This window comes from Thermobia domestica, chromosome 1, assembly GCF_964235325.1.
Source record: "Thermobia domestica chromosome 1, izTheDome1.hap1.1, whole genome shotgun sequence".
Classification (NCBI taxonomy): Eukaryota; Metazoa; Arthropoda; class Insecta; order Zygentoma; family Lepismatidae; genus Thermobia; species Thermobia domestica.
The window spans coordinates 321,229,323-321,245,596 of NC_137454.1; the positions used below are offsets into that span (position 1 = coordinate 321,229,323).

Here is a 16,274-nt window from a genome sequence, read left to right on the forward strand (position 1 = left end):
CTACTATATGGGGATTGGAATCAGTCAATAATAAGGACGGCATGTAACTGTCCTCCAATCAAAATCTATGTTCCGCGAAAATTTCTAAAATAATCTTCCATTTCTACGAAACATAGTGAAACTGGTAAAACATAAGACAATGAAACTCTACAATTCAACAAAAAGAAAAAGAAATAAAGGGTTTCTCTTTCTTCTACAATGCAGAACATAACTAGTTATAATTGAAGCTTTTATTATTCGACTTAACTGGTATTTGTGCGTCTCTGTCCTGATATATATATATATTTAACGAAAACTCTCGTAACATTTATCCGATTTTAATTAAAGTTGGTTTATTGCTTTCCACAGCCTTTCGAAATAATCCTGTTTGCACTTGAACTACATCAAGAATAAGTGAAACCGTATCCCTTAGCCTAAGGGTATAATCATGGGCCGTTAAACTGAAAGATTTCATTTTAAGAATAAGAGGAAGATGAGGGCAAATTCATCCAATGTTCCAAGTTAGCATATGTAGGGTGTAGTAGAATATGCAAATACCACTGAAATACTGGATTGAAACACGTAGTTTCGAGAAAACGATCCATTTTATTCTTCGCGATAAAATTTCTTTTATCAATGTACCTTTAAGTTCGAGTACATTTGCAAGGTTCAAGGAAACAAATATTAAACAAAAATTAAAGTAAACATGAAACTTAATTTTGTTTAATATTTCTATCATTAAAACATGACAACAAATCAGATTATTATATTTTTAAAAAGTACATGTAAGTTCGATGTAAAATATTTGCAAACTAACATACATTTAAGGCAACATAATGTTTTCAAATCTTCTGAATTTCAATACATTTTGTTAAGTTTACATGACAGGCTGGAAAAAAATGTACGCAGTTCCTTCGCTGAGACACTACTATAAGATTCCAGAATCGCAGAAGTTTGTTTCAAATGAAATAACATTCTTGGCCATTCTCTTTAAAAAAGGAGAAATGAAAGATATAGTTATTTTCAGTTACAATGGGCCTCTCTGGCCCGAAACGTGCTAATTATGAAGATAATACGTTGCCGTTATCCTTCGCTTGCTGAAGACTTAAATTCTGCACATTTCCATGCTACTTACTGTAATTTGAAAAGTTACACAAGAAACTTCCAGTATGAGTCATTAAGTCTTTACCAGAATATTAACACTACCAGAATGAGTCACCAGTCTTTTAATATTCTGGTACACAACATATCTGTATTTATTACAGTACAATGACAAGAGGCTAACATTCAAAATACAGCCCATCGTGTCGGACTGTCTGCAGCCACTTTCCTGCCAGTTCCTCTATTCTAAGTCGATACTATGTCTTGTCCTTAGAGACAAAGAAGTCACAGTCACTGCTATTTCCAGTTCCTAGTGGTTGTTGAAACATCACGATTTTAGAAAGTGCGCCATTGACCGAAACAGGTAGTTATCTGAAGTGGCAAAGTCAGGAGTATATGCTGGGTGTGGCATCAGTTCGATGCCATAAAATTCCTGAATGTTTCGTTGCGTTTTTCGAACCAAATGTAATTTTGTGTTATCCTGTTGCACCAGGGAACGCATTCGGTTTACAAATGCAGGAGTACATTGGTCCAGTGCAGCATACATCCGCTCCAATGGTTTGGAATAAATGTCAGCACACGTCTACTCTCTTCTGGACTTGAACTGGGATGAACTCATGTGCCACAACGGATGAGATATTGTTGGCTTTCCCGAGTTCGTGAAGGTGACGTACTAGTCTGGGACATGCTGGGTTGGTTTCACAATTGTCGTGTGTTGTTGGATGGATTTTCCTCAATGGCATGTCGCATGACCTCAGAATCTGCTTTGGCTGATCTTTATACAACCTGCAAGTTCTGGAACCAACGAGTAGCTGTGCTGGTGGTTCACTGCACCCTACCCTTTCGCGTTACACATTATTTGAGTTCCTGCTGCAGCGTTATGCTTTGTTTATATAGTAACAATTCACGTATCAGACGTTACTGCGCACTCACTGTCACTGCCACTAAAAACTGACTGAAGTTAATGACCGAGGGGCGAGCTCCGCGTTAAATAGTCCGGTTGCTACACTACCTCTTAGGCCAGTTTGACCATGTACTTACAGTTTATCACGCGTATACACGCGCCTGCTGTTTGGGTTGTAGAAATATTGGAAAATTTATGGTTCACTCTTGTACATTTACCTTACTGAAGATTCCTTGAGCAACAATTAATAAAGTGGTGAATTATAGAGTAGTGAAAATTCGCTTAATGTTGATTAATGTTATGACCAAAAATTAAGTATTTAAAAAAGGTATCCAAAAAATAAAACTGTGTTAGTGTATTGGTTTCATCAAACTAGAAATATGCCACAATTAAAGACTTGGCAAATATAACCAATAGTGATGAGCCTCTATCATAAGGAACTGGTTTAACTTTAACTCTAATTGAAACGATTTCTAGAACCAGATAGTTATTTCCCTTAACCATAACTAAAATTGCTTAATATTTGCTTACAGATCTACCTCAATCAAATTATTCTGGTAATTTCCTTTAAATGTTAAAATCTCGAACACAATGATTAACACAGCAAAATGCACATTGTCAACTCATATAAAAGCCACCAAAATTTTAATTATAGATGAAGGCCAATTACTTAAGGTATGTGCTACATCAATAACTATTCTTATCGTCACATAACAGTTAACTTGAGTAATCGAAAATGAAATTGAGGTGAATATTTTCGCTGAAAACTAAGTATCTTAAATATTTTCTGCAACTAATAGTGAAACAACCATTTTATCTTATGTGCATCAAATTGCACTTTTTCAGGTATTATACATGCACTAGCACAATCTCTCAAACAAACAAACAAAAGGTAATAAACACAAAGACATTATTCATACAGCTTTAGGAACGAGAAAACACTAAAATTCAATAATTACATAGGAAACGACGAGAAGCTTTCAGAATAAACCTTGAACAAATCTAAGAGATATATGATGTGCTTTTTCGAGCTTTAAACCAATTCTCGTACTATAAAGATTACTATACATTATAGCAAAGTCTCTTCCTCCACGAGTCGTATTTTATCTGTAAGATACTATTATCATAAGCAATTTCCACAAATAAAAGCGAAGCAGTAGAAGAACAATTCAGAACGATCCAACACTTTACATAATGTGGAAGTTCAATCGCTCTTTTTACGTCAAGAACATATTTTTAATTATCATGTCTGTGTTCTTTTATTAGTTTGAATCTATTTATGACTGCGGCAGAAGTTTTTTCAAAGTAGAACATGATTTATTCTTTCAAAGATTAAGTGAAATATAATTGTGTATATGTATGTTCGGCATAGTCTGAGAAAGAATACATCGACTTTGAAGCGACTTGTATTTTGTAGATCACATTCCAATCCCGCAGTTATAGATATATTATGTTACCGTACAATTGATTGACAATTGAGGCGTTTAGTTAGCAAAATAACTTCATGATACATGCTGAAAGTGGTAAAAAACCATTGAGAAGGTACTTTCTTTTTACACAATGAGAAAATGTACTTGTTACATAAACTAGGGAAACTGTTTACAACATAAAAGCGAAATGAAAAACATGAGACAAAATCTTAAATTTAACGTCCATGGTTATACTTCGTATACTACAAGAGACGAATGATAACTGTAAGTGAACGAGTAAGAAAGAATTGGAAGAATGATATTTAGGAAGAAAAGGAGAATACAGATACACAATAAGATTTGAACGTAGAAAGATGCTAACGCTTATTAAGAATTTTCTTCGTCATTGAAATCAACCAGCCAAATTGCTCTATCAAACGAACAGTCATGCAATACTATCCACTGAATCAAGGAAGTACTCTCAATTCAATTTGTCAATTCTTCCATGCTCGGGCCTGGTACAATTTCCCGTGCAAGATAATATATAAACTAAAGAAATTCAGTTTTGAACATTGAAAGTAATAAAAATTGTTCATACGGAAAATTAAAAATAATAAAATCATATGTTACACTATTTAAATCAATAGTGATAATTATTACTATCTTCTTCTTATTTTTACAAAAATAAAATGCTATGCTCAAATCATCACTGAAAACTCATATAAAGACCTAGGTAAATATATAAATAAATAAATAGTATTTCGAACAATGGTTGAGTGTGTTAACTAATTCTTAGTATTTCATGTTGTTCAAAATATTGCAAGAAATCAAAAACAACATAATTTTAAATCTCTGTATGTAACACTTTAGTACTGGTGATTAAAAATGTGAACGAAATCTGTCTTAATTTCAAGCAGAATCATCTAAAAAAATATTAATTTGCAACACTGAACTCTTGAAAATAAAAATGTATGCATTAAATGCCTATATTTTTTAACGAATGTTTTCTATACATCATTCAGCGTAAGCTCTAAACTCCGATAAACAAAATATTCGTATCCTTCCGCTTGTCACAAATACGATTGGCTAGTGATCTATCTCTCCCACTCCCCACGGGGAGGAGCAAATTATGCACGTGCATTTTGACAATACTGTCTCGTGTTGTCCAGATACTTACAGCAGCAGCAGAAAAGAAAGAAAAGAAACTCGAAAGATTAAAATAAAAAAATAAAAAAAAAGGATTTGAATTTCGCTCGTAAACAATTGTTGCTTAGTGAGTAACGGTTTGCCTTGTTGGTGTTTCACCAACACTCGCGGAACTGGGATTCATGCCAGTCATCTTTCAGACTTTAAAAGCAGAACACCCGTCCACAGTTGAGTTGGTGCCATAATTACTGCGCATGCTTAGTGTTTATTTCTATTGTTTAGTTAGCCACACTCGATTGCAGTATTATTAGGTAATCCGTATTATATTTTTGTCATTTATAATAATATAGCAGTTTAATATGAAGCTTCATAGTAAAAGTAATAATGCAATCACATGAACTATTTTGCGGAGGAGTACAAGCGTCGGTAGGACAACAGCAAATCAGCGAGATTTAGTTTCACGTGGCTTTGTTTATCGCAGTTTAGAGCTTACGCCGAATATAATATACTTAATTTTGAATTGAAGGTCGTAGCTTTTGTTTATAACTAGTAGCTCTGAATTCGTCGTGTTACAAGTAAAACGATGTCGGTAGTGTGATCTACTTCTGCAGTAGGAATGCCATTTGAGAAGTTATCAGAAGACCAAACAGGTGGCAGCACTAGTTCCACACCGAGTACGTCATTATTATGGACAATCTTTAGTTGCATTATTGTTTGGATCAGTAAACAACAGTTTCAGTTATACGTAATTGCTGTCGTGCAAATGCAATAACTGAGGTAGAAGTTCCTTCGAAATAAAACAATGTATTCCTTCAAAGGTTAAGCTAAACACAATTGGCTGTATATATTCTGTATAATCGTGCAGCTCGTTCACACTTTTTCCTTTGGTGCGAGTGGCTTCGAGTTCGATTTCTGGTGCGGATACTTGGTCGGAAAAGCGTAACAGCTTTTTCAGATCAGCTATCCTAAGTGAGATTTTCCTCATACACACTAGGCAAATAACGGGATGGTAACTAACATAATGGTTCCAAGCCGTTCTCTCTTTCCCTCCAATTTCCCGGGCAGCGCGATTCCCGAGAGACTCCATCCCTCATACATAACGGGCTACCATGGCCATAGTTGCCGAAAGCCCAGAAATCAAATTCCTAATCCTAATTTCTTGTTCAAAAGAAGTATCTGAATGCTTGTTTTCAAGCTGCCTTTTTAAGCATGAAATTTCTCCCTTTAATGGCAATTTGTTTATCTCGCCGCTGTAATTCTGATTTAATTAACATTTTACAATTTATGAAAGAATACTGACTAGGGTTTTAAAACCCTATGTTTGATTTGAAGGCTTGTGTTAAAGTACCTGGCAACCTTCAACTAACCATCCAGGTTACAACCGAAAGTTTGTGAAATTCGCACTAAATTTTTTGTCTTCAACGCTAAAATCAAGCTAGAGTAAACGAAGTATTAAAAAACTTATCTTTATTTAATATAACAAATATTGTTGGAGCTTGCAAATAACCATGGACGCCTGAAGAGGGGGACAGGGTGGGGCCCGATCCTCCCTTCCCCCTCAATGGCTCACGAAAATGTATTAAAAGTTTCTTAACAATTCCTTAATACAAATAAAAGATGCCAAACGTAATATAGCAACCAAGATTTGAGCCCTTCCTAGAAAATTTTCTTCGGGCGCCCATGTAAATAACGCATATTAATCATTACGAAGGTAGCAAGATGATCTCTTTTCAGTAAATTATCACTGGTATAATTTTCATATAATATCTGGTTTTACATTCATTAAGAGTAATTTTATTCAGAAAACTTAATTGCCTATAAACTCAAAAATCGGAGACGTTGGGTTCCCCAATATTTAGATACACCGTGATACCTATCATAGCAACCCAGCACCAACACCTACCCCAATACATATACAAAAAAGCAACATAAACATAGCCAATACAAACTAAGCAACATTAATACAACGATATAATTATATTCCCATACAATCATGTTCAAATCTTTTGCTCTAGGAACATATATATACCGAGAGAAGAAATAATAGCAATAACTGAGATATCAATATTGTAGGAGATCTTGAAAAAAGAGAGAAAAAAAAATAGTAACTTAGTGCGTAAAATGCATCCTTCCAAAGTTGTAAGCTGACGAAAAAAATTAAAAATAAACTTGAAAGCTCCATAGCTCGACAACTATGTGACCCATCGTAATCACATTAAGAAATTACGCAGGAACTATTACACATTTTTTCTAAATATTAATGTTTCAGAATACTCCGGTAAAGGTGAAACGAATAGAGGAAATTGGGGTACGGGAAGACACTTTTAAGTACTAATTAAGTATAAATTACAATATTCATGTACACGCTATTTAAAAATCATTAATTTTTCAGTTAGTAATTAGAAATGATTAATATCACTTTTTCCCCCATTTAGCAACCAGTATTATTTTTTAGGATTTATGCAACCAGACACAACATAGTTTAACTAACTTTTGGATTCTGGAAATGAGGCATCTAAGGACATTTCATTCGCACAACCTAATATAAACATTCTTCTTTTATTATAAACATTTAACTGTTAAACATGTTTAATTAATACATAACTTACGGGAACAGGAAATCGTTTGAGAAGCCGAACTCCCATTTGCCCTCTCCTTTTCTCTCGTGGTTATACCCTTGTTACTATTCCATATTTTCCCATCAACCTAACAACAATAAGAGTTATTTTCCAAAAACTGCAAACTTATGAAGGCAACAGATATTTTTCGTGTAAACGTGCAAAAAATACAGTCCAAATTATTTAATTTTCACAAAATGCCAAGAAACGCTGACGGATTTTTCATTTGGCAATTGAGTGGTAACGCAACAGTCACAAGTCAGAGGAACCAAACATTTTGTCGTTTAACAGGGTAAAAATTGAAGCCAGGTCTTCAATTTTCACCCTGTTGAATGACAAAATGTTTGGTTTTCTCACACATTTATACTTCTTAATGACCAAGAAGAAAACAATCATTAGATCTTACGAAATGACTAGAATTTCCAGATAGAAGTGATTTTCGAACTCTTACGCTATGAAATATTTTAACCTTTTTAGGATTTTTGGTAACTTTCTTTACCATGGTGTAGTATAGTTTTTGACCGCTTATTTAGGTTTTATAACAGGTATTTGAGCCGGGTTTCTTTATTTGTCAAGTTAAGGATGGACCAAAGAACACCCCAGATGCGCTTTGGAACCGGATGGTCAGCTTGGCGGCACCAAGTGGGGGCGGAGAGTCGTGACCTTTTTTATTTTTTTAAAGGCAATTTTTTTTTAAAAAAAATCACGCCTTCAGTTTTCAAGATGTCAGATTGAAACTTCGCATACGGATTGTGTGCGCCTTTTTTTTTTTTTTTTTTTTTTTTGATCCCTAGGTGAAACCGAGGGTCGCAAGTGTTCCGAGGATGTGATTTTTTTTTTCAGAAAAATTTCCAGTTTTTCCCGATTTTTCCGGTTCAGGTTTATGATACGGACATGTGAGTGGTACTGTTGGAAAGGGCTCGTTACACTGAAGAAAATGACGTCTGAACCAAGCCTCTACGCCAAATAGTAATGATGCAGTAATTTTTTATAATATATATATATATATATATATATATATATATAAACATATATAGGATCTAAATTCACTTTCAACAATTATTTCCGCTCTTTGTTTTCAAGATACAAGATTAAAATTTTGCACTCGTATTTTGCGTTTAACAATTTTTTTTTTTTTAATTTGGATCCCTACGTCAACCCAGGCCCGGACCAGAGGGGTAAAGTGTTCTGGCGAGAGTTCCAAAAAAATCCGGGGTTTTCCCGAATTTTCCGGTTCAGGTGTACGATACGAATATCTGAGTGGTTCCATTGGAAAGGGCCTGTTATAGTGAAGAAAATGGCATTTCAACCATGACTTTAGTCAAATAGTAATGACAGTATATTTTTGAAGTATATATATATATATATATATATATATATATATATATATATATATATATATATATATTTATATATATATGTATATATATATAAAGAGGTATGAACCATCATGATCCTACAATAAATAGTAAGACTGTTTAGGTAAAAGTCTAAAATTTACCTCAAAAAGTGGAAATCCTATAAGGGTTAATGAATTTTATTCTTAAAGAAGACCAAGTTAGTAAAAACATCCTTTAACGATTACCAAATTATATTTTAATATCGAAATTTGATTCCACTTTATTGCGAGTTACATGAAAGAGAAAAGAAATATTAATAGTTTTCACTTGTTAACAGTTTTTTTTTTTTTTTTTTTAATGACACACGAACATTGCCACATTGCCATTTATGTTTAATTAGTACTTCTCGCATCCCAAATGTCTTCTCGTACCCCAAATTTCTCTACACAATTCGTTGTATCTTTACCGGAGGATTCTGATATATTAATATTTAGATAAAATGTATAGTAATTCCTGTGTAATTCCTTGACCAATTTAGGATAGATCTCGGTTCTCGAGCTACGGAGGTTTATTTTTAGTCCTTTTCGGCAGCTTATAACTTTGGAAGGAGGCACTTTCGGCCCAATGTTTACTAGACAATTTTTGCTTCTTTTCAGGTCTCCTACAAGATGGTTAACCCCGATATCAGTATTATTTCAGACACGGTATATTATATATATTATATATATTGATCAGAAAAATTTTGAGCGAGACCACAAGAATGAAGGTGCAGGTATACAATAATTTTTCTATACATGCTATAGAAACATGGAAAAACTAGAATACAGAAAATATCACTAATATGAAAATGTAAGAAAATACAAGAAGTAAGTATATATATGCATATGAAACAAACTACATTTTATTAATATCAAGTTCTCTATAGGCATAGATTCAATAGAATTAAAAAAGTGAAAAAGTGTACTTCGGCCGGTGATCAAAGCGAAGTTTTCAAATGCCCGTGTCTGTACGCTAGCGCTAACGCCACTCAGATCGTTCTCCGAGCAGTCACTAATATTTAACCATCATAGATAGTCATTAATATGACACTGGGTTGTAAAAGCGTAACAACAGAAAGTTGTTGGACTATCCAAATGTTTTAACTTCTGAATACCAATCTAAAGAGTAAAAAATGTGTGGTTGGTCTGGAGGTAGCCTAGTGTTTAACAACCGGCTGCTAAACTGGAGACCGGATTTAGTTCTCAGTCCTGTCGCACCTTTTCAATTTTTTTAAACCATTAGCCTTACGTTGTTATACAATTAAACCATATGAAACATAACAACCAAATGCATTTTAACTGCCTGACAGCCGATTGAATGAAAAAAAAAAAACTTTTAAGAGGGAAAAACAGAAACTTAAATACAGAAATTACGCAGCGTATTAAAATATTATATTCATACTAATTCAGTACATTGTGTTAGAAAAGCCGGTTGCTGCACATTTTTGTTGTGTCCGTAATTGATGAATGAGTAAAAGATTTCTTTAAAATGAGCGTAATATTTTCAACAGACAATTTGTGACAATTCATCAATTCTTTTTAAAAATCATATCAAAGGAATTTATGTACATGAGCAACAATCCTACACCGACATTTTTGAAACGATTTCGAAATTGATCTATTAAAAAACAAAATAATATAATTTACTCTTGTTTGTGTAGCTGACTACAACGTTTCCGGAATTCAATATTTTTTTTTTTTTTTTTAATATTATTGTTTACCTATAATATGAAATTAATAGAAGCGACTTTCAGGTATTATAAACAATACGCACTTTAAAGCAATTAAGTTGCTGATGAATGAATGAATACCTATAAATCGAATTTTCGGTTTCAATCCTATTGGCAAAAGGACAATATCTGCATCATAAATACATAATGCTTTTCGTACTTACCAGTAGGAACAACTTTAACACCTTGTGTTACTCGAGCATCTCCCGCAGGAAGAGTAATGATTACAGTTATTATTGATCCCAAACTTGTGCCAATCCATAAGGTGGGAACAGGAGATGAATCTGCAATGGGAGAAATTAATAGATTCTGTGGCATTTATGATTTGAAGCAGTATTGTTAAATATATATACAGTATGATAAAAGCTTCCGTCCATTTGTGAATACAGCTTATCTCTTAATCCTTTATAAATGGATTGAAAGATGCTCCCTCAGGAAGAAATGTTTGTATACACGCTTAAGAGACTATGGTACTAAAAGATAAATGCATACTTCTAACAGAAATTCCGCAAATCCATTAAGGCTAATATCAGACTGCTAGTGGAAAAAATTCAAGATATCGTACTGTCCCGGTAGATGGTAAACCAAGCATATAGGCAGAAATGGCGGAATAGATAAATGAGATAATATAAAGTCAAAAGTGAAAATTAAGACGGTTAATCCGTGGCTCGGTTGTATCACAACCGACAGTATAAGGATTTACGCTGTTATGTCTTGAAAATTTCCCGTATCATATCCAATCCTTGATTAATCTGGAAAATAAGCAATACTTCAGATGCTAAACTTATGTTTGAAATCTTGTGATACGAAGCAAATGAGGATAAATTGTTGGCATATGTGCTGTATAGCGATGAAGGCACCATTCACGCAAGTGGAATAGTCAACTGACAAAATTTCGGAGCATGAGCGAAGGAACAGTCAAAAAATAAAATTCTCCAGTAGAAAAGAAACTTTAGAAAAATCACTTTGTGTGAAGATTCACGATTTGCAGCTCGTTCATTTTTTGCGAAACACAATGACAGACAGCCTACCTTCATATGATGTGTATGTTCCTTCTACCAGTATCGAAACAAGATGACATTTTTTTTTTCGGAAGGGTGGTTTTCCACTGGGTGCTTCTTTTTTAATTTTTGACGAGTAGTTAGTAAAAGTATTTGGGCTGAACGACCTCCAGATCTTACATACATTATTTTAACCACGATTAATTCAACCAGCCAACCAAGGAGCCGCATCCGACATGTGGTGGATTATATTTACCCTGAAAAGATATTTCGTGGAACTATGTTATGGGAGTATGTGTATATGATATACAAAGTAGTCGTGTGGAACTTTGCTGAAGTGCAATGCGAAAATTGTCATACATTTATGTGTTACTTTTTAAGTTGGGGGTTTCATTCAGTACATGATGGAAGAGGAAATCAGCACTGTACGTGTTGTACCAAAACTAATAAAAGACATTCAATACTGTTCAAGTCTGAGGATTAAGCGGGCCAGGAGAAGTGTTAAAGATCATCCTAATGTTTCTTAGGTCACGCCTGAATACATCTGACTCTGTGTAATGGTCCATTTTCAATTTGAAAAACTGTATTATTGTTAGGGAACATCTGTAATACAGAATGCACCTGGCATCCTAAATTGTCTACATAACCACTGGTAATAATTTGTCTTTTCAGAGTAATAATAGGGCCAACAGAATAATATTCTTTCGCCCACCAGCACAGAGCAGCCGCCATATTTAAGGATATGAAGTAGGCAATCCGAAGCACATGTCTCTTTGGAGACCCACCATATAATAAGCTCGGCTTATAGTTGGAAACAAGGAGAAAGATGGATTATATTGCTCTCTTCCAATAATTGGCGGTCCATGTTTTACGTTCTTGGTATTACCATTTTCGTCCTGAAAATGATCAGAGGATTCGAAATTTAAGTCCGACAGCGGGTGTTCAGGTTAAATATCTTTCGTCAAAGTGTGATTGTAGAAATAGGTCGTTCCAAATATAATTTAGTTCAAAAGTCAGTTGTGTCACATTAGCTCTACGGATCACTGATAATCCTATTAAATGTTTGACAATCTCTCTCATCTAGACTTGGTTTTCGCCACATATTCTCCTCCTACGATGATGTCTTGACTCTTGACACGAGTTCTACTTACGTCGTCCCCTCTGAACACTCTTGTTCTTCAAATGCGTAACACACTGACACCCCTGGATATAGTTGGGGTCCAACGGAGTGCGCACCCACAATTTATCCTCTTTGAAAATTGCGAAGGTCTCCTACTTCGTACTACAAACGTCCTTCCAACGGCACACATGAATCCGTATCACACCGCCAAGCATACTACTCACTATCACCAAACACAGTACTAACCCAAGACAGTCACAGTGCACAAATGTTTAGCATTAATAACATGCAAAGATTACTTACTGCAATCCATGAACGTTTTTATTATTTTGTGGAAGATACCTCAAATAACAGATTTCTAAGATTTTTTGTTTTTATTTTATTTATTTGCTTATTTTTATAAGACACAACCTACACATTTTTATGAAACTTCATCTCTAAAATAATTTTCATATATCGATTTTATTCAGTGGCAAAAGTAAGAAATTATGCCAATACAATCAACTGATACATAAAAATACCTATCACACCAATAGAAACTTCTTAAGAAGAAAGAAAAAAAAACTTATAAGATTAAAATAATGTTAGACCATCTCTCATTCTTAGAACAGCTCTGATGCGACGCGTAGCGAAGTCAAGTGTTACACCATTCCGCATAGCATTCTGTTGCGTGAGAGACAATGGAGGCGAAAGTCTGCGCCGGATTTGTATCTCCAAAACAGACCATAGATGTTCAATTATGTTCAGGTCTGGAAAGAAGCGGGCCAGGCGTGGTGTTCAACTTCATCTCAACTTTTCTCAAACTACACAGCAACAATTCCAGCAGGCAGCATTATCATCCTGGAATATGGCTCAATTGTTCTAAAACAACACCTGGACTACGGGATGTACGTGATCCCCTAAAATATTAACATAATCATTGACAGTGACGCGACAGGTAAGCTTCAGCAGAGGACTAACTGAAAACCAGGATATTGTGGTCCACAGCATCAAAGAGTCACCGACATTCTACCTAATTGGGCGGAAACATCGTGGTACATACTCTTCTTTTGGCATCCGCCGTGGTACATACTCTTCTTTGGGCATCCGCGAACATAAATACGGCCCGTGGCTTGAAGTGAAATGAAAGATGATTCATACGACCACATCATGCGTTTGCAATCATTAGCGGTCCATGCTATATGTTCGTGGAACAATTGGCGTCGTGATAAAGCGTTATGATTCTTTCTCAGTTGTTTCGCCCCTGCAATCCGACCCCTGTGTTCAAGTGATATGTCGACACAGGCTGTGGGAAGTCCTTTTTAAGTTCCTCCTCACTTGTACTGCATTTGCACGACGGTTCTGAGAGGCAATCCGCTTTAATGCTCGGCGGAACCAGTCGCTAATCCTCGCGACACACCATCACATATACCACTTCTGTCACGCCTGCACCATATAACCGAGCATCAATAATTTATCCTGTTTGAAATCAGAGAGTTGCCCATTTTACACTATTACCGCCCGCTCAGTTCACTGCACACTGTCGTTCTACTGCTCCTCACGTAGTACGGAATTTTCCCTAACACAACATTACCAACATCCCGTGCTGCGGTCGTTGCCTGACGTTGCCAATATTCAAAGGAGTCACATGTTTTACATTTCATGTTCTCTACCTGCCGGAAGTTTTTTTTAAATTTTTATTTTACTTTTTTTTTTTTTTTTTTTTTTTTATATCTGTCTATCTGTACATTTCAATGTGTGTACACACGCCTTAAGGCCGTATCTTTTTAAAGATATGTATGTTATACAGGAATTTGGCTATACAGGTACTACTCATATATGTTACGTGAAACTGCATGAATGTTATTTAAATGTTCGTGGTTATATCGTGTATACCAAGGAAGAATAAAGGCAAATGAAGGATGAAATAATAGACGAAATATGAATAATAGCTCGTTAAAACCCACCCATTGTAGCCTTGGTCTATGATATACCTTCCTAATTTTATCTGATTTTACCTCGCCCTATCTTTAAAAAGACATTGCCTGCTTTCAAACTTATTCGATGGTTCTGACCTCCACTACTCCCTCCTTATCTTGGGAACGGTATTAAATAAAAGTATTGTTCTTCTATCATTAGGTAATTTTTATGAAACTTTTATTTGTGACTAGTTTAAACTTTCTTTCGACCCCTAAAATTTCAATTACGAACTTCGTGGACATACTGAACTCCCCTCGTACGATGCTGGCCTAGACCAAAGCACACACGAATTTTTTTAAGCTTAACGTTCCACGGTTATGCCCTTTAGGCTAAAGGAGCCAGATGATTAATAAAAGTGAATGATTGTAAAATTAATATTTTTGTGCTCGCCCATCGGGAATCGAACAAGGGACAAGGTGCGCCAAGAGAACGTATGGCCAAAATTACCATCCATCAAAATGCATACACACAACAAATTCAACCTTTTGTTTTCTTCCGTATCTCATGTACTCGTATGTGCTAGCCACTAGACCTGTGAGAAGATCTTAAAGATCATATCACAAAACATGTTTTCGAGCGTGTATAAATGTATGTGTATCATAGAACAAAGTATATGTTGGGATATTAACAAGAGTATTTTAAGAGTCCATATGTGTTAACAGCAGTTATTTCTTTATTTTTCTAAATTCTTTATAAAACTTTTGAGATCCCATTTGATGCGAACACAATTTCTAAACGCTTCGTACTTTGGTTAATTTCCTGTCTTCTGGTAATGCAGACAACAAAGCTGTAATGCCCCGTATTCTACGAGGACATTACAAGGGTTAAACATTATTTTATAATTGTTTAATTTGTGTAACTTATTCTTTGTAACTTCTTGTTAACTATTTATCTATTCTGAATTAATAATTTATTGTTGATTTTGTTATGTTTTATAATGTTTAGTAATTCAATATTAATTCGAAGCAATGGTGAACAGAATCTAATTCTGCACCTTAAAAATTTTGTTGATAAAAAAAGAAAAGGGTAGCTATGATACATTATCTTCTTTTGTTAAAAATAAACAACTGCAGGGTTTAACGATCAGGAAATGTAATTGAACATTCGGAAAACAATTTTGAAGCAAAATGATTTTGTACTTGTGATTGTAATGTGAAAGATGGCCTTTGAAATCATAGAGTTCTAATAAGTGAACCCATTTCGGGTTCTCGTTAACAAACTTCGATGATTTCCTACGAAATTTAATTTTATTGGAGCTTGGTCAAAATTTTAAGTAAACATTGAACCGTTATCTGTAGCAAAATCAGAAGATGGCTTTGCATGTATTATCAAATTTTCAATCCAACAAACTTTCACGATGATAAGGTCAATGATGGTAGTGATTCCTGAAATCTATTAGGAAATACACATATTTCAGCTGTGTTACCAGTTTATTCGTGGGAATTCTGTGCTGGAGTCGTGTTCTTTTAATTGTTTGTTCTTAAAATTGAGATATGCTAATTTACGTATAATATATTGCAAAGTTTAATAAATGTTGTATGCTAATAATGATGAGTATTGATATAAAATGAAATATGAAATTTTGGAAAGTAATTGCAAAAAGTTTGAGTGAACAAATAAAAGTACCAGCGATATTGTTAACTACAGCTGTATACTAATTAATGCCATTTCCTGATTATTGTGGGCAAAACATTACTATAACTAACAAATCTAACGATCTGTATTTAACTAGATACTAACTACCAAGATATGAAGAACTTAACCTTATCTTGATGGTCTTGCGATTACATCTTGTTGGATATGAACGAATCAAAGATAGTGAGCGAAGAGATAGTAATATGCACAGATAATGTGATATTATGTTACGTATATACTTGTCTTGTATATTTACATTTTGTAATAACAAATTTTATTACATGTGCTTTCAAT

General features: G+C 34.5%; 1 protein-coding gene across 1 annotated transcript in view; it reads right to left on the bottom strand.

Annotated features, from left to right (window-relative positions):
* The window catches only part of Tomosyn (syntaxin-binding protein tomosyn), a gene marked incomplete in the record, with an annotated part of 588,696 nt that overhangs the window by 73,953 nt on the left and 498,469 nt on the right, over window positions 1-16,274 (bottom strand). Inside the window, 1 exon segment of the mRNA XM_081728737.1 lies at window positions 10,430-10,549. Coding sequence (XP_081584863.1) covers window positions 10,430-10,549 — 120 coding nt within the window.